Raw genomic sequence first — 19015 nt, forward strand, 5'->3', positions numbered from 1 at the left:
AAATGTGCATGTTAAATGAGTATAATAGATTATATATGTATGTATCTTTTTTAAAATGTGTAACAAAAAGTAAATAAATGAAGGAAAAAAAAGCACGATGAACCCAAAATTAGGTGGCATGGCGAACGAAATGGGCCCCCAACAGATGAGCCCAGTTTAAAGTTTACAAAGCGAAAGCAAACGCGGGTTTTGGGAGAAGAAAATAAAAGACCACGAAGGTGCAAAGCGTTCCTACTTCTTGAAACGAAACTTTAACCACACAGACAACAATCAATTTCCACGGAGACCAAGTTGAAACTATCTTCAACTCTCTCTCTCTCTCTCTCTCTCTCTCTCTCTCTCTCTCTCTCCCCTTCCCGGTCTTTTTGAACTCTTCTTCGTTTCCCTCTTGCTTGCTGGCTTGCGTGACTGAGCTACTGTGTTTTCGTAGCCGATGCTTTTGAGCTTCGCATTTTGATCCGATTCTCAGACCTACTACCTTACCCGGAAGCCTCCCCGATCCGACCCAAATCATGGCGGCTTACAGAGCTGACGATGACTACGACTACCTCTTCAAAGTGGTCCTGATCGGAGACTCCGGCGTTGGCAAATCGAACCTCCTCTCTCGATTCACTCGAAACGAGTTCAGCCTGGAGTCTAAATCCACTATTGGGGTTGAATTCGCCACTCGGAGTATAAAGGTTGACGACAAGATCGTCAAGGCCCAGATTTGGGATACCGCTGGCCAAGAAAGGTTCTTCCCCATTTCACTCCTTTTTTCCCCTTTATTCTGTACCGTGGATCTCGGGAATTTTAATTGCTAATGGTTTGATTGTCAATTGAATGACTTAAATGGTAGTATTCTGATTAGTGTATGCCTTCTTATTTTACTCACCTGGCACACTGTAAAAGCTTTTTTTTTTTTTTTCCTTTGTCTTTTTGTTTCTATTTCTCCAAATGATATGTGAACAGTTACGGGAGTTGGAGAAAGTATTAGGATCTCCTTATGCAGAAAATGTGTGATACCAATCAGCTTCTTTGACTGTGCATTGAACTTGATGAATTGGGGTGAAGTTTGTTTTGAGTCCAATGAGAGCTGAACTTTGAGCGCTGAGATGTTAGTGAACTGAATAGCTGAGAATTTATGGGTGCAGAGCAAAGACTTAGATAATTTAAGTGCAGGGTTTAATTATTTTCTGACCTTCACATCTGAATTACGGAGAGGTCCTCCTACGTACCCCCTAACGGGGGTTTTTGCCTGTAAGCTGATGTGATGTTGGTTGAAGTGAGCAAGTTGGATGTCTTCAATGCATTTTGGTCCTCCTACTTTAGCTTTAGAAGTTGGTCAGCATGGCGCATTACTGTTATGGATAAGACTAGAAAATAGTTGGGGTGTGGAAGCTTCTAAATTTGCTTCTGAAGCATAAAGTAGAGATTCTTGAAACTCGTACAAAATTAAAATTTGAAAATGTTGGTTTTATTTCAAAGTCTGAGACAGTCATAGAAGAGTGGAGAGGCAGATCACGGGGTGTTGTGTCCTATAAACGGGTACCACTGTGCAGATAGTCTAGTTTTCATCTTTTCAAGTGTGGCATCGCTAAAAGACACATATCAATATTTGCAACTATTGGCTTATGTTAACGTGATTAGTTATACTGTTACCAGCTTTATTTGTTCCATGTCAGTACATGGCTCAGCAATTGATCTAAGCATATTATTTTGGTTTGATTGCATGATTGGTTGAGCCTAGAACCCAAGTGACTTAATACGAGATGGACTATGATTAGAGATTTAAAGATCAGAATAAATTTTGCCTGACGTGATTATTTTGTACATCTTTTCTTTTCCTTGTGTGTTATTATCCCTATGTTTTCTTAAGTGAAATCAGTTGTCATTGTGCTATACGATGTTGAATATTAATGCATTCATGATCTTGTAAATGTAAAACATAATGAAAAGTAACCATTGGGAACATTGTTGGAAATTATTGTTTATTATGCACAATTTCTAATGATTAGATTCCTGACAAATGCTGCAATGTGCTGATTTTTATTATGACATTTTTTGGGGGTAATTTGAGCCATATAATAAATTCGGTTCTTTGAGAGATTCCTAAAAGTTTAAGAAACATTGCTTAACCATTATTTCTTTAGATATCGAGCAATCACAAGTGCATATTACCGAGGAGCTGTTGGTGCTTTACTTGTTTATGATGTCACTAGACATGTTACATTTGAGAATGTTGAGAGATGGTTGAAGGAGTTGAGAGACCACACAGATTCCAACATTGTCGTTATGCTTGTTGGTAACAAAGCGGACCTGCGTCACCTGCGAGCAGTCTCAACTGAAGATGCCAAATCCTTTGCCGAAAAGGAGAATACTTTCTTTATGGAGACATCTGCCCTTGAATCTTTGAATGTTGCGAATGCATTCACTGAAGTCTTAACCCAAATATATCAAGTGGTCAGTCGGAAAGCACTGGAAGCTGCGAATGATCCTGTAGAGTTACCTAAAGGACAAACAATAAATATGGGAAACAAGGATGATGTTTCTGCTGTTAAGAAAGTTGGTTGCTGCTCTGTCTAAATATGACTGGCTATCTACGGAGCAAGCATGTTCTCTGTTCATCGTTACCCTTCAAATACAAAATTTTTGCCTAGCGATTGGTGGACTTTCTGCTGAACCTTTTTCCCTGTTTTATTTATTTATTTTTTCCAGTCCTTGAGTATGTCTTAGGTTGATAGGTTTGATTTGGAAAAAGTAATTCTACGCACACTTGTCCCCTTTTACTTGCTTTGGTTCTACTGTACTTGGTTGCACTAGTTTAGGAAGAATCTATGGTCTATGATTTAGTTTAATTTTGTAATTGACAATCACTCTTGTTTATGGAATTGTATGATAGATTATTCAGATTCCTAATATGCCCCTCTTCATGACCAAGCCAAAAGCAGCTTAAACTCTTGGGTATGAAAGGGTAACATTTATCTCTATCTTTAGTTCTTTACATATATTAATGCCCATTGAGATGTTTCCTTTGAGAGTTTAGAAGACAATACCTAACAGCTTCATTTGGATCAAAGACTCAGCATTCATATAGACGCTTGTTTATACAGAATCTTCTTCTGTCTCCGTTGAAGGCACGGTATTTTCTTTAATTACCTTTTAAACTTTTTTGCCATCAATTACCTTTTAAACTATTACCATATAATCTAATCAATCACTTAATTTATAGGTGATGTTTACATAATTTTTGCTGAACTTTATTTTTACTTTTTAAAATATTAATTTTTCTTTATGCCTATGACACAGTCAATTCGAATCGCCCGTCGTTTCAAGAGGAGTGATTCAAATTATCGATGATTTAGAATCTTTTTAATGTCAATATTTTTGTTGAGGTAAATCGTCTTTAACTTGTGTTCTATTTTTAAAAAATAAAATGGAAAAATAGACATGAATGATTAACAAAAACTACGGTGTAGAATGAAGTGGTGATGAGGATGATAAAGACTTGATATATTATACCTTGTAATTAATTTATCCAAAATGTAATTTATAGCAAACTACATTATTTATAAATCGTAAATATTGCGAATCATTTTCTAAATCCCATGGATTATATTATAACCTGCGTAATTGTTGAAATACTCGTTATACCAAAAAGGTAATTTTATATTATATTCATGAAAAATAATGATATTGTCTTAATGTTAGATTCGAATTGAACTGAAAGAAATTGAACTGTTAAACCAATACTAAAATAGATTATGCTTATAATCTGATTTTTAAGTTGAGTCCCTAATGAATCATCGTAAGCTTGAAGTGGTGACTGAAGATCAATATCTCTCGTACTGGTCTCCGTCAAGATAACCAAGGAAAAAAGTAAACTCATCCTAATAAGATTTGCTCTCTACAAAGATTTGCTCTCTACACGTCCTCTAGAATTAAACCCCCAATAACTAGGCCTTGTTTTTAAGTTTTTCATGTACAAAAGTTATACTCAACAACAAACTATGACGGTGGATGCGCATGCAAAACCAGCAACAAGAAGCCATGACCAAATATGAGATAAATTTCAACATTTAAAATTTCTGCAATCAAAGACAAGGATGGTCACGCATCATGACACTATCAAGCCAAATGCAGTAACAAAACAGGAAGAAAGAAAACCTATAAGATCAGAGAGAATCATTAAGAGTAAAGACGTAAACTTCATTCTGAGCATGGTAATGGGGCTTCCAACCATACTTGTCAAAATGAACCAAAAAATGTCAAGGTAATAATATAATTACCCGAAGCTGATACATCACACAACAAAGTCTGTACAATTTGATAGATACAATGTCACTGGAGCCAACAAGTAAAAGAGTTGGACAGCGGAACTGTCTATATATGTGCAAGTACATATACAAAATTACACAACAAAATATGGACTGTGTCCAAAAATAAAGTTGCCAAAAGGGATGATGGGCATGGCTAGACGAAGAGATTTTGCCTTCATTTGGTTTTTATATCCTTGTCCTTTCCCGGACTCAATGCTTCCGATTTGCATATGGGACATACATTTTTCTCCTTAAGCCATCTCTTCAAGCAATGTGCATGATACTCATGACCGCATTGAAGAATTCCTATCTTCTGTTTGTTCTCATATTTCTCCTGTGAAATTATAAGCATGTATTTTAATTACTAGGGAAAATGTTATATCTTTTCATATTGAAGACAAAAATCTGAATTAGTTTTTCACATTCAAACGAATTAAACTCATACCAGGCATATTGTGCATGAATCAGTTTCCTGATCCTCTGAAGCTTCTTCCTCTTCCAGGTTAATAATAGTGGGTGTTGCATAAATTCTAGTTTTCATTAAAGCTGAAATGGACTCTTCTGATAAACCAGTGCTTACGTTGCCAATTCGCTCACTCAATGCGAGAAGCTCCTGTTGTCAAATTAAGTGTAAATTATGAAATTGAAAAACCCATAAGATCAGTATTCATATGATAACAAGCTTTTTGGTCGTCCACAACCTAAATTGATAGAAAATTATGCTAGTAGAATTTGACTACTTGCCTCGTAAGACATATCCTCAATGTCCAAGCGCATATCTCTGTGATGGTCGACCAATCCCACTTCATCCAGTATTGCAACATCCTACATAAACAATCAACATAGCCAACTCATGAAAAGACAGTATAAAGAAAATATAGTGAAAGAATTTGAAAGAAGAGAATACTACTACATCAACTTGGAGATAGCCCATAGGGTGAAGATTTCGATGCCCAATTGTTGTCTCATTCATGTATCCTCTATGAGGACGATATACCTGTAGGCCTGCTGAAGGTACAAGGCCAACAGGCCTATGACCCATCTCAAAACCATTCTGTGCAGGGATCACAGCATTGCGTAAAGGATTTGTAGGAACTCTATAAGAAGCTGCAGTTACTGGAGGTTGAAACATGATATTGTGGCCTCTGAATCCTCTCATTGGTACTGCTGGATGATGATAATTATGGTACTGGTGGTTGACAAGAGGATGAACAAACCTGAGGCCATTAATGTTACTAGCTGAATCATGATATCTCTGCAAACCCATAGTTGCATTCTCCAATGAACTTCCATTAACATTGGGTGCTGGGAAGTATAAGAATGAGTGTCAGAAAGACCAAATCCAGACCAGACAGCGCATCTTCAAAGAAAGCTTTGACATTCTTTGACACTCAAAATATGATTTGTAGCACAACTCAAATGATAGATGGTTGAAAACAAAACATCCAAAAAAATTAATTCCACTTCTAATCAGAAAACTGTATACTTCTTAGACGTAATAAATAACAACTTGCTAACAGAGTGCCCAAGTAAAAATGTCACTGATACGTGATGTGCCTTGTATGCATCTTTACCTTGCACGTAAGGCATTGGAAGAGACTGATTCCAAGCTGTAGCATGCCCATCACTGTGACTGTTGTTCAACTGTTGATCCAACCAGGGAGGAGCAACTGGCTGGAAGGGCTGCCCTAAATAATTACCTTGAATCAAATGGCTATGTTCATGCACCATAACAGACTCACCTGACCTGCTCCACAAACTACCAAAGGGACCTAAGTCCATGGGTGAAGGGATGCTATTTCCTCGGAATTGAGGAGGGGGCAAGGAAGCAGTATCCATAATAGTAACCCCGTCAGAGTGCCTTGCATCTGGGGGAACGACTGAAGAACTAGCTGAGGCATCAAAATGTGGGAAATTGCCCCTGACAGTTTCAGCATTTTTCCTTTTGAATGAAGCTCTGACGTCATCTGCATAGCTGCTGATCCTCCCAAAATTATCTGAAGAAACTCCGTATACAGCAAATGTGGTTGACGCTGGCAACTGATCATAGGCTCCGTGATTTGAAGGAAGCGGTAATACACCAGTACTAGAAGAAGGATTCATGCCAGAATAATGCAAGTTGGCCACAGCTGCAACACCCATATCAAGATTACGTTGATTTTGAATGGCATTGTATTGTGTCCCTCTATGCATTACTGCAGTGTCATAGACATCTGGTGAATAGTGGGAATCAACATTACTCGTGTTCCCTGAAGCCATTGCCACTGCGCGGATATTTGGCCGCAAAATGTTGGCACTACTCACAACGGTAGAAGGTTCAGAATTAGAATTCCCATGCCTTCGCCGATCCATATCTGAATGAGTCATCTCATCTATGCAGTCAAAATGTGCTGATTTCTGTTTTACAAGGAGAATAAAATCAATCAGATTTGAAAATGCAATTGAAAACCAAATAGAGAATACTGCAAATATAAACTATGCTACAACATACTTTCCTAACCCTCATTCTTTTAAGAAAACTAAACCAAACTCACATAAAGAAAAATTGTATGTAATCATTTGAGAACAAACAAGAGAAGGAACCAAAAGAGGAGCGCGGAATGAAAAAACCACCTCTCGCATTCTTCAATCCTAACAACAAAAGAGATATCAAGCACACAAAAATAACATTCAGTCAACGCCCCCTATTATTTTGTCCTTTACGTCTCATCCTTCAGTAACTGCAGATCAATAATAGTCAACGGCTACCAAGTAACCCAGGAAGATGTTCTGGCACGTATCATGAGTATTACAATCAGGAATTCAACACAATACCACTGGTCCATAAAAAAGGGGTTACTTATTTAAATAAACTAATTCACCAAGCCACTGAATTTGATAATAATAAAAGATAACAAATAACCAGAAGAGAAGCACAGAAATATATTCAATTATATTCAGGGTTTGCCAAGACAGTGCACAACACATTTTTATTTTTTACTCTGCGGAAAAGAGAAACAGGAGTAAAACTAAGAACAAGAAATAGAAGGAAGACAACAAAGGAAAACAGAGAACTAGAGATTCTAAAGATGTAAAACACAATGCCAAATTATCTAAAGATTAAAATTAATAATTAATTAAATGCATAAAACATCTATGTATGATACAAAACTAATAGAGGCGAAATGGCATATGATAATGATCCTTGATCGTTTATGGCATGCTTAAACACACGGCACACATAAATTCTGCATCACATGAAAGGCCTTTTGCTTTTGCTATGTTTCTGAAAGCCTCCCTCATCTTTCTTTTAAACAAACTAAAAGATAACAAGAAGTTTGATTAGACCAGCAGTCAAGGCGTACAACACTCTTTCAATATGATCAAAACCCATCTTGACCGCTAAGAAGATTCAAACTCGGGCAATCTGCAGGGAGTAAATCAAACAACAATTTTACAATTGAACTTTCACAAACTTTAAAAGTCGAACCCCAAGTAAAATCATTGAAGCTAAAGTGACAAAAAAATAATAATAAGGAAAGAAAGAAAGAAAGAAAGACAGAAAGGGGAGAAAAACGAAAGAACTGCGTTTAGGGTTATTTGCACAACCATACAACATTTCGCCACAAACTTAAGCAGGTTAATCCATGCTAATCATGATGCTAAGCGCTTCATCTGATATTATTCATCCAACAATAGCAAATTAGCTCTTATACTCATTTTGCCGTTTTCTCATATTTCTAAAACAAAAGGATCACTTAAATTATACATGATCATTCTGTGGTCGGCCACAAGATGATAGGTTCTTTTGTACAAAATTTGATAGCACAAAAAAAAAAAAGGCCATTGAGGCATTCGGCAACAAAAATTTCCAGCCAGGATATTTAAGTATAGAAAATACATAGGCAATGCAAAGGGAAAAAAAATACAAGCATATAAAATATTTGATCCTGTTAAGATTCTTAGCCCTTCAAGGAAAAGACGCAGCTTCATCATTCTGAAGATCGCAAGTTTGGGCCAAGCACAATAACACATCAATCATCCGCTATAGAAGACTATATAAGCATTCCAAACGCCCCCGCCCCCAAAAAAAAAAAAAAGGAAACAAAAGTTTTCTCCTTGTTTTTGTAGCCACGCCTCAAAAAATTCCAAAATATACACAAAACAGGCGTATTTCAAAGTTTGAGATGAACAAAAAATAATAACTGCAAATATTCAAAGACGTGAAGCTTGACTATGGGAATGAGTTTCAGAATCCTTGTGATTTATTGAGCAAGCAAACAAATATTTAAAGCAAAGTGTAAAAGAAAATATCCTTTTTCCTTCATCATTTGTTAACAACCAAAGAAAGCACCGCACCCATATTATCCCAACCTAATCAACCACAAAAACAATAAAAGAACACATCAAAACTTTACCTCGTTATCATGAAAAGGTCGCAACTCCCAAGTTTCAGAGACCAATTTAACTTACAACGAACCCGACATCAACTCTATTAAAATTAAAAACAAAAAAAACAAAATTTATTAATGGGTCGAATAAGAAATTAACATCATTGACCGGGGGAAAAAAGAAATTAACATCGCATATAGTAAATATCCTCATGAACAAAGAATGCAAGTTCTTTTCTTTCACAGGACAATCAAAAGAACGCGCTTTTAGCCCTAGATAGCCAGGAAAAGCCCAAATTTTTGCAGGGAAAAACACAAGAAATCCGATGTAAAATTCATTTACCGAAGAGAGAATCCCACAGAACCGATAAATGATCAGAGCAAACTACCGAAGGATCCGAGGTAAAAAGATCACCCAGAAAGAGAGAGCGGAGAGCAAAGAAAGGATCGTGAGGAGAAATCTCTATCTGTACTCTATTTTTTTAATGTACGGTTCGCATTCTGTTTGATATTTTTTTTCTTTTACCGTTTTCTTAGCAAAATGAGTTTTTGAATTATTACCGTTATTACTTATATCGCGTTTTAAATTTAATATTGGTAAGAAATGCCACTTCAATAATATTTATTGTGAACACAAAATCTTTCAGTGCGGTAAAAGAAATAAGAAAGTAAGAGATCGATGCATCAAGTATCAACTTATCAGTTCATTTGTTTTAAATTATTTTATTTTATTTTTATATAAAAAGTAAATTACACAAAAGCCCGTAATTTTATATCATAGATAAATAATATCCCAAACCTTTTGACAGTTAAAAATACTTACCTAAAATTTTACGTTTCTACAAATAATTCAGGCCATCAATTCTTTACCAGTTAAACAGTTAAACTTTATTTTCTTTTTATGTTTATAACCCCTCGAACTTTGAGTTATATACAAATAAATTTTTTAAATATTAAATTATTTATTTGTAGATAAATAATAAATAAAACTAATAATATAACAATTACTCGCATAAATGTAAAAATTCAGGAAAATTTATTATAAAATTTCAATAGCTGGAAAGTTCATCTATCTATATATGATATAAAATTCAAGAGGTTTTATGTAATTTCATTTACAAAAAATAAATAATGCATATTTAGATGGAAATAAATTTTCTTTTTTTTTGGTGAACAAGTAAATAAATAACTGTGTTGACCCCTATCAAAGTTACGTTGGCGCAAGCGAAGTAAGTATTCTGAAGATAAGTCTGACGTCAACTTGAGGCATCAGTTAAGATTTTTTTAAAGTTATCTGAAGTTATCCTCAGTACGTATTTCACGCTACTTAATTAATTGTGATTAAGTAAAATTCTTTGTCATTTAGTGATCAGCTTAGGGGAAGTAAAACTTTCTTTAAAAATAAGTTATTTTCTTAAAAAAATATTTAAAAATTTTATTTTCTGGAAGTTTTATGTTGATATTTTAAAAATAATTCGAAATCGAAGGTAGTATATTTATTAAAAATTAATTTCAGCGTCCCCAAAAACATAATTTTTTATGCAACCACCAAAAGTATATAATACTACTACCTCCGGTCCTTAATATAAGACCCTATTTGACTTTTATTTTGGTCCTAAATATAAGATTCCAATCCACTTTGTCTCTCATCTTTACTCAATTTTTTTCAAGATAGTCCTTCTAGTAATTGTAGTTCTAATCAATACACTTGATTAGCAAGGATATTTTAGGAAAGACAACACCTATTTAGGAGAAATAACTAACTCAACTTACTTTCTTAATCTCCTCAAATTAGTCAATTGGCTCTTATAATTAGGACCGGAGGTAGTATTAAACAGGCCAGTTATTTCGGTAACAAAAAAAAAAAGCAGGTTATTACGAACTTTCTAAAAATTTAATATTCCGAGAGGCGTATTTGTTGACAATTTGTGAATTGGTTAAACTAAGCTTTCCAAATTTAAAAAAAATATTCCCAAATGGTTTATTTGTTGAGAATTTATTTACACGTGACTCGAGAGTCAGATTCTTTTTTTCGCAATTTAATCTAAAAATAGTAATATAATTATAAAGTTTAGCAGACTTTCTAAAAATTTAATATTCCAAGAGGCATATTTGTTGACAAATTGTGAATTAGTTAAACTAGGCTTTCCAAATTTAAAAAACTATTCCCAAAAGGTTTATTTGTTGAGAATTTATTTCCACGTGACTCGAGAGTCAGAATTTTTTTGGCAATTTAATCTAAAAATAGTAATATAATTATAAAATTTGGCAGACTTTCTAAAAGTTTAATATTCCAAGAGGTATATTTGTTGACAAATTGTGAATTAGTTAAACTAAGCTTTCCAAATTTAAAATACTATTCCTTGGCTCAAAAAAAAAATACTATTCCCAAAAGGTTTGTTTGTTGAGAATTTATTTACACATGGCTCCAGAATCAGATTTTTTTTTTTGCAATTTAATCTAAAAATAGTAATATAATTACAAAGTTTAGCAGATTTTTCACGGGTGAAATTAGCTTTCCTATATTTTAGAAGATTGGGCCTTGAAAAAAATCAGCAACACACGAAACACCCATAACCAAACATTAACCAATTTAATTACTAACCATGGAAATAGAAACTATTAAAAAATGGAAATACAATCTCACGTAATATGTGAGATTTAGAAAGTCGTCTTTAGGTGGCCAAGATCGAAATAGTCATCACTCATCATGCATGATGAACAGGACCTTTTTAAAAAAAAAAAATCTCAGGGAGATATCTAATAAGGTCTGAAATGGCATAAAACGCACCGTTTTAATTTGTTCAACAGAAACTAGATTTAAATATGGAAATAGTCAAACATCTTACAATAATATAATACTGATTGTTGTTGAAAATTGAAATAACACAAGGCTTAATATTGTTATTGGTCTTTATTTCTTTTAATCAGATTTTAGTTTTAGCCCATATAATTTCAAATTATGATTTTTTGTCTTTATAGTTTCGTAAGAATTTTATCTGAGTTTGATGGCATTAAAATTTTTAATCCATGCTGCTAAGTATAGGGGTGAAAATCAAATTTGGTTTTACTCATCATATTTTTAACGAGTTTTAATTTTAGTTTATATTCTTAAAACCGTTAGTTCATGTTAAATTCTTCTGAAATTATAAAAATGACAAGCACGATTTGAAACTATAGAAAATAAAGCCAAAATTCAATCAAATTATAAGAATCAACAATAACAGTAGTATTAATTTAAAATTGACTTAGGTTGTATAAATATGCTGGAATATGAACAAATGATTTCAATTTAAATCCCTGTAATATATTCCCTTCCTTCTTAAATATATAAGTTATTTGGAAAATTTGTTATGGTCTCAGTTAAATTTTTTTCCTAAACCATTCCAATTAAGTACACATGGTAATAGGAGTCTCCACCATAAAATATTTTCAATGTAAATGATGATTAAATAAGATGTTTTAGGAGGGATTAAACCCATCACGGATTCATACGAATCAGTTTTGTCTTTGTTTTAATATGTCTTCCTTATTCAGTAACTCAAGAATAATCATATGAATATTCCTTAATGTCACACACAGATGCATATTACTGTGGCGCACACGTACTCTTTCCGTCCTAAATATAAGATCCATTTTCTAATATAAATTACACTACAAAATATGCTTATATTTACGAAAGAGGATTAAAATAGCATTATTTCTTATTTCTAATATAAAAGTTAGTGGGAGTTAGAGTTAATACTACCTCCGGTCCTAATTATAAGAGCTAGTTGATTAATTTGAGGGGATTAAAAAAATAAGTTAAGTTGGTTATTTGTAATAAATAGGTGTTGTCCTTTCTAAAATATCCTTGCTAATTAAGTGTGTTGGCTAGAATTACCATTATTAGAAGGATTATTTTGGAAAAAAAAATGTACAAATATTAGAGACAAAGTGAATTGGATTCTTATACTTAAGACCAAAATAAAAGTCAAATAAGGTCTTATATTAAAGATTGGAAGTAGTATCAAATATGTGTATAAAATAAAGGCTAAAGTGATTATTAAACTTTAGTCTTAAATAAAATTTTTTTATAACATTCATGATTGTTTTGAAAATTAAATTTAACATGTTAATATTTAAGAATATTTTATCAACATTGAATATCTTAATATCACTATTTTTTTTGTTGATAGTTTTAGAGTTACAGGATTAAAAGTATACTTTTTAAAGTTAAATTATTAAAGTATATTTTGGCCTAAAATAAAATAGTTAATCTTAAATATAAAATCTTAATCTACATATCACTCATACATATTATTTTTTTCAAACTAATTTATATAACTCATAAATTGATATATTATCTAATATTATACCTCTAAATTCTAATCAATAAATTTTTTCCAAGCCCTAATAAATAATTGAACTACTGGTGTACTTAATTAAGAATAAGTAAGTTGGTACAAAAATTAAAATTTAAAGAATTTCATTGATCTCCCTCGTCCCTCCCCTCTTCCTCGTCTGCTTCCATTCGGGCCCACTCCCTCCCTATCTCTCCTCCCCTGCTCAAACCAATGATTAAGGTGGGCCCCCCGTAAACTCCGTAACGTTTTGTTTTTTTTGGGGGTAAGTAAGAATTCAGTCACAGAACTTTTAATTCTCATTATTGTTCCTATTATCTTCTCATTTTCATCCCACGTGCTCCTCCTTCTCTGTCCCTTCAATGTTGCCAGCCTTGTTTCTGAATTTCCCATTATTAACGCTTTGTCACGCTGCAAAACCATTAAGATTCTTTATGTAAAGATAATTCATATTCATATTATTGTTACAGAAAATTTGTTATGAAATTCTAAAGAACAAACATAATTATTAAAAAATTTTACTGCAGGATAATTTAGTATGCGTTTATAAATTAAATTAGGGTCGTTCGCTGCAATTTTAGCTGAAGAAAGAAAATAAAGTAAATATCAAATCACAGATTTCCAAGTTGAAAAGGGCAGTATATGGTGCAGCCGCGGCAGCATTAATATAAAGCGTGAATTGTCAGAATCAAAGGTCACCCCACTTTTCGCCTAGCTTTGCAGCCTGCACACTCGCTAACCCAATGACAATCCCAGCTGTTCCACCCAATAAAATATAATTATTAGCATATTAATAATCATCCTGACTTATAACCAATAGGCACTAAGTATGTAAGGCGACATAAACCAAGTGTGTCCTGTTTAGCTTCAAGATCAAAATTATTTATAAACATATATTTTATGTAAATTAAGATAAATTTTTTTATATATATTTATTTTGTATTTTATGAATTATAATTAAAAAAATTATTTATAAATCATTTAAAATAAATATTAAAATGTACCAATAAATACATATACTAGTTGCAGGAGAGGAAAAAGCCTGCAACAACTTGATGAACAACATCTTTATGGTACGGAGTGTCCCAGATTTTCTTCCACTCAATATCATTATTATTAAGGAAAAATCGCAAAAAAAAATCATAAAATTAGAAAATGATATAAGACCGGCTCATAAAAATTATTGTCAAAGCTCAAATTATTATTATTGCGAGTCCCAATTTATAATTTTTCTAATTTTATGGTCTTTTTGTGATTTTTCCTATTATTAATTCTTACAATTTGATTGAATTTTAATCTCAGTTCAAATAGTAGTTTTTTATCCCTATCGTGTCATAAAAACTATATGAACCAAAATAAAAACTTGTAAAAAGTACATAGACAAAAAACCAAAACTCATCAAGATAATATACTTTTAATTTTATTTTGGTTTTGATCCTTATGCTTTCAATGAAGTTTGATTTTGGTCTTTATATTTAATAGTGTTAACCAAACCGTTAAACTCAAACTAAATTTTTATGAAATTATAGAGATTAAACTAGAATTTGAAACTACAAATATTAAATTTATATAATACTACCTCTAGGTCTCAATTAACTACATCTTACTCCTCCGTTCCTTAATATAAGACTCATTTAACTAAGTTGATTAGATTAAGAAAATTAGGTAAATTAGTTAATTATAAAAAATGTGACGCGTTTTTCCTAAAACACCATAATCATCTTTCTTAATATCCCATCTTCCTCTTCTACTTGATTATGGTTGAGGAAGTATCCATAGCGTTGATTTAGAGAAAATTGATAAATATAAGAAATGTGTTTTGTATTTAGGATTAAAACCAACTCAACAATTAGGTTTTATATTAAGGACAAAAAAAGTATATTATATTGATCTCACTATGTGAAGATCAAAGCATATGTATAGGACTGAGCGATGGGTTTCTTGTACCCAACCACAAAGGTTGCCCCTCGCCTTGTCCAAAACTACAATTTGCTTGCACACCGAATCCCTCACCTCATTCTTTGTTTCTTTACCCTCAAGTTATGCAAGCCGATGTTCGTTTTTAGTTGGTTGTTTCAATTATTGATGTCAATATTGAAATATAAATTCTAAAACAAATCACACTCTCCATAAAATCATAAATAGTGCAGCGTATTCACGTTTAATTTCTGTAATTTGTTTTTAAAACTTGAATAAAACCATTGCAGTCATCTAAATCTGAGACGAACACCCGAAATAAATAATAAATAATAAATATAATATTTAGCCATGTGAAAATTAAATTGTTTATAAATTACGAGTATTTTAACTCATCTCAGGCACAATCTCTGCTGTTAAAATTTGTCATTGTGTTTTTTTCCCACCCAAAACCTTGATGGTTCTATGCCCCTAGCTAATTTTCTTAGGGCTCAAGGCCTATTATTAAGGGAGTGTTTGGGTAAGATCAAAACCATGATTTCAGAAGTGCTTTTACAGTATATAAGTGGAGGAGTTTGCCTTGATTTGCGGAAAAATACTTCTGAAAAGTGTTTATTGAGGTTCCCAAACACCCTCTCAGTTGAAGATGCTAGCTGTGCTTCTTTTACTTTGCATGATGGAAGGAAGATGGATTAATCAATCTTGGGCTTTCGAGCTTATTTAGAATGGTTTATAAATAATTTTTTAATTATAATTTATGGAATATGAGGTAAATATGTAAAAAGAGTTTTATTTTAACTTATGTGAAACATGCTTATAAGTGATTTCAATCATAACCCTAAGCAGGATCTTTGTCTTCATGACTTGTGTGTCTATATTGACTTTTGTGGTTTTTTTTTGTGTAGAGCTGCTTTTTAAATATCCATTTTATAATTTGAATTTCCAATTACCTACCAAATCTATACATGTTAATTCATATATAGAACTCTTTGATGAAATAAAGAAAATTGTTTTTTTTTAAGTAAAGGTATATTCAATGCCCTACTCTTATTTTATGGAGCATAGGATACTGAATATATCATAAATAAGATCAAAATGTTAAATACATATAAAAAATAATATTAAGATACTGGATGTACTTTTATTTAAATTTTGACTAACCTTCGTTTGAAGGGGTCATTCGTAAAGATAATACGAAAAGTCAAATCACTATCCATGAGATTAAAATATTGTGAGACCTATGTAAGCATATTAAAACACATTATTTGAAGAAACTAAGAAAGGTAGAAAGAAATAAGGGAAAATTGTAAATAAAGACTCCCTAATATATAAAATGACAATCAGGGACCCTGAATTTGAGAAATTGCTCACAAGGATCCAGTCTCAATTTACAATTATGAAATCATGGCCAAATTACCAAAATACTCCTCTTTAATTTTTTTTTTAAAAAAGAACACCACTGCCTCGCCGGAATCCGGCCGCCGAAGCTCCGCCACCCCGGCTGCCAGCCGTCGGAGCTCCGATGCCGGCGGCCTTCCTTTGGTTTTTTTTTTTTGCAATTGTTTTTTTTTAAATAGGGGGAAGTGAGGTTGGGGGGATTTGATCCCCCAACCTAATGCTTCCCAAAATTAGGAATGACTATCGAGCCAACAAATTTTTGCTAACATTATAATACAAAAAAAAATATAAGTTAACTCATTTACTCTTGTTTCAGGTGATAACAACAATACATTTAAAAATAACAAGTTCTGATTGTAAAATAACACATCTGGAATGAAAATTTAACAATATGTTTTTTTATAGCAACAAATTTTGTTGCAAGTGATAACAACAATACATTTAAAAATAACAAGTTCTGATTATAAAATAACAAGTCTGAGATTAAAATTTAACAACACGTTTTTTTTATAACAATACACTTTGTTTCAGGTGATAAAAACAATACATTTGGAAATAACAAGTTTTGATTATAAAATAACAAGTTTGGGATTAAAATTTAACAACACATTTTTTTAGAAAATTATTTATATTATGATTTTGGAAAATAAATTATTTATAACTTATAAAAATATTTTTAATATATTTATTGTTTCTAAAAAATACTTTTTAATCTATATATCTATACAACTCATTATAAATCAAACTACTTTTTATAAATGATAAAGCATTTATAATTAAGTATTTTTAATCTATAAATCATAGTATAAATTTTTATATTATTTTATTCTTTAAATATTAAAATTTATTATTAAGTATTTAAATATTATAGTATAATTTATTATTTCATTCTTTAAATATTAAAAATAGTTTTTATATTTAAAGAATAAAATAGTATTTTTAATTATAAATTAGAGATAAATTTCATTTATAAATTTAAGCAATCAAAAAGTATTTTTAATCTACAATAAATTGTACTATTTATAATTTATAAGAAGTAGTTTGATTTATAATGAGTTGTATAGATATATAGATTAAAATTTTTTTAAAAAAAATAAAAAAAGTGTGTTGTCATTTTCCCTAAATTTTATTTATAAATTTGAACAATAAAAAAGTATTTTTAATCTATAATAAATTACACTTCAAGTTCTGATTATAAATTGGAGATAAAAATTATTTTTTAGCAAATTAAATAGATTAAAAATAATTTTTATAAGTTATAAATAATTTATTTTTCAAAAGTATAAAATAATTAATTGTTATAAAAAAACGTGTTGTTAAATTTTAATTCCAGATTTCTTATTTTATAATCAGAACTTGTTATTTTCAAATGTATTGTTGTTATCACTTGGAATAAAATATGTTGTTATATATAAAAAAAAAGGTGCTATTAAATTTTAATTTCAAATTAGTTATTTTATAATCAGAACTTGTTATTTCCAAATGTATTGTTGTTATCATCTGAAACAAAGTATGTTGTTATAAAAAAAACATGTTGTTAAATTTTAATCCCAGACTTGTTATTTTATAATCAAAACTTGTTATTTTCAAATGTATTGTTATTATCACCTGCAACAAAATTTGTTGTTATAAAAAAAACATATTGTTAAATTTTCATTCCAGACGTGTTATTTTATAATCAGAACTTGTTATTTCTAAATGTATTGTTGTTATCACCTGGAACAAAAGTAAATGAGTTAACTTATATTTTTTTTTGTATTATAATGTTAGCAAAAATTTGTTGGCTGGATGATCATTCCTAATTTTGGAAAGCATTAGGTTGGGGGATCAAATCCCCCCAACCTCACTTTCCCCTATTTAAAAAAAAAACAGTTGCAAAAAAAAAACCAAAGGAAGGCTGCCGGCAATGGCCGGAATCCGGCTGCCGGCATCTGAGCTCCAGCGGCCGGAGCTCTGGATTTCGGCGAGGTAGTGGTGTTTTTTTTTAAAAAAAATAAAGAGGGGTATTTTAGTAATTTGGTCATGATTTCATAATTGCAAATTGGGACCGGGTCCTTGTGAGCAATTTCTCAAATTCAGGGTCCTGATTGCCATTTTATATATTAGGAGTCTTTATTTGCAATTTTCCCAAAAAATAACCCAGCTCTGTCAATCCCTCTACTCGTTTGAGTTTCAGGCCAAAATGAAAAATAAAAAATAAAAAAAATCCCTTTTTTTTTTAACCAGCATAAAAAAAAAAACCGTACTCGCAGAGAAAAGTGATGATTATGATGATGAAGCTGGTAATTTTATAACCTGGGTATGAATAAGAAGCTGACTATCCGTACTTTTTGAAAGATTATATAAATATACCCTTCGAATTCATAATATAAGAACTAATTAAAGAGTTAATATTAATTCTACATATGAGACATATTTTACATTTTGTCAATTTTTTAAAATTAACTCTATTGATATTCTTTTAATAATAATCAAGTAGGAGAGAGGAAGAAAATTAAGAAAATACTTAGAGTGTTTTAGAAAAAATACATATCATATTAACTAATTTAACTAATATTTTTAATCTACTCAAATTAGTTAGTTGGATTTCATATTAAAGATCAAAAGAGTGTGTGTATATATATTATATTCTTGCTGAACATAGATTTGCTAACGGCTTGCTATACACAGTTAAAAAAAAAAACCAAAA

General features: G+C 31.5%; 2 protein-coding genes across 6 annotated transcripts; one reads left to right on the forward strand and one right to left on the reverse strand.

Annotated features, from left to right (window-relative positions):
- The first annotated feature begins 244 nt into the window (after window positions 1-244).
- On the forward strand, window positions 245-2967 carry LOC114714925 (ras-related protein RABA1f-like). Its single transcript, XM_028899718.1, has 2 exons — window positions 245-733; window positions 2133-2967. Exons 1-2 carry the CDS (start codon window positions 513-515, stop codon window positions 2563-2565), a joined length of 654 nt encoding a protein of 217 aa, XP_028755551.1. The 5' UTR covers window positions 245-512; the 3' UTR covers window positions 2566-2967.
- A 1200-nt stretch (window positions 2968-4167) lies between these two features.
- LOC114714923 (probable E3 ubiquitin-protein ligase ZFP1) lies at window positions 4168-9115 on the reverse strand. Of its 5 annotated transcripts, XM_028899714.1 has the most exons (7): window positions 9012-9115; window positions 8696-8769; window positions 5873-6695; window positions 5209-5603; window positions 5043-5123; window positions 4744-4911; window positions 4168-4632 (listed from the first exon to the last, which is right to left on the reverse strand). In XM_028899714.1, the coding sequence occupies exons 3-7, from the start codon at window positions 6663-6665 to the stop codon at window positions 4474-4476; spliced, it is 1596 nt and encodes a 531-aa protein (XP_028755547.1). In that variant the 5' UTR covers window positions 6666-6695; window positions 8696-8769; window positions 9012-9115; the 3' UTR covers window positions 4168-4473. The 5 variants fall into 5 exon arrangements, with proteins under 5 accessions (XP_028755547.1, XP_028755548.1, XP_028755545.1 ...); XM_028899715.1 differs by lacking the exon at window positions 8696-8769; XM_028899712.1 differs by lacking the exons at window positions 8696-8769; window positions 9012-9115 and adding an exon at window positions 6912-7296.
- Between the last annotated feature and the right edge of the window lie 9900 nt (window positions 9116-19015).

The sequence above is a fragment of the Neltuma alba genome, unplaced genomic scaffold, assembly GCF_004799145.2.
Source record: "Neltuma alba isolate B1F8T4 unplaced genomic scaffold, ASM479914v2 tig00011551_pilon, whole genome shotgun sequence".
In the NCBI taxonomy this organism is placed as follows: Eukaryota; Viridiplantae; Streptophyta; class Magnoliopsida; order Fabales; family Fabaceae; genus Neltuma; species Neltuma alba.

Coding starts and splice junctions, on each gene's coding strand:
- LOC114714923 (XM_028899712.1), bottom strand. Junction 5,604..5,872: donor TCCAATGCCTTACGTGCAAG/GTAAAGATGCAT, acceptor TATACTTCCCAG/CACCCAATGTTAATGGAAGT. Junction 4,633..4,743: donor ATTCATGCACAATATGCCTG/GTATGAGTTTAA, acceptor ATAATTTCACAG/GAGAAATATGAGAACAAACA.
- LOC114714925 (XM_028899718.1), top strand. CDS start 513: ATGGCGGCTTACAGAGCTGACGATGACTACGACTACCTCTTCAAAGTG. Junction 734..2,132: donor GATACCGCTGGCCAAGAAAG/GTTCTTCCCCAT, acceptor TTATTTCTTTAG/ATATCGAGCAATCACAAGTG.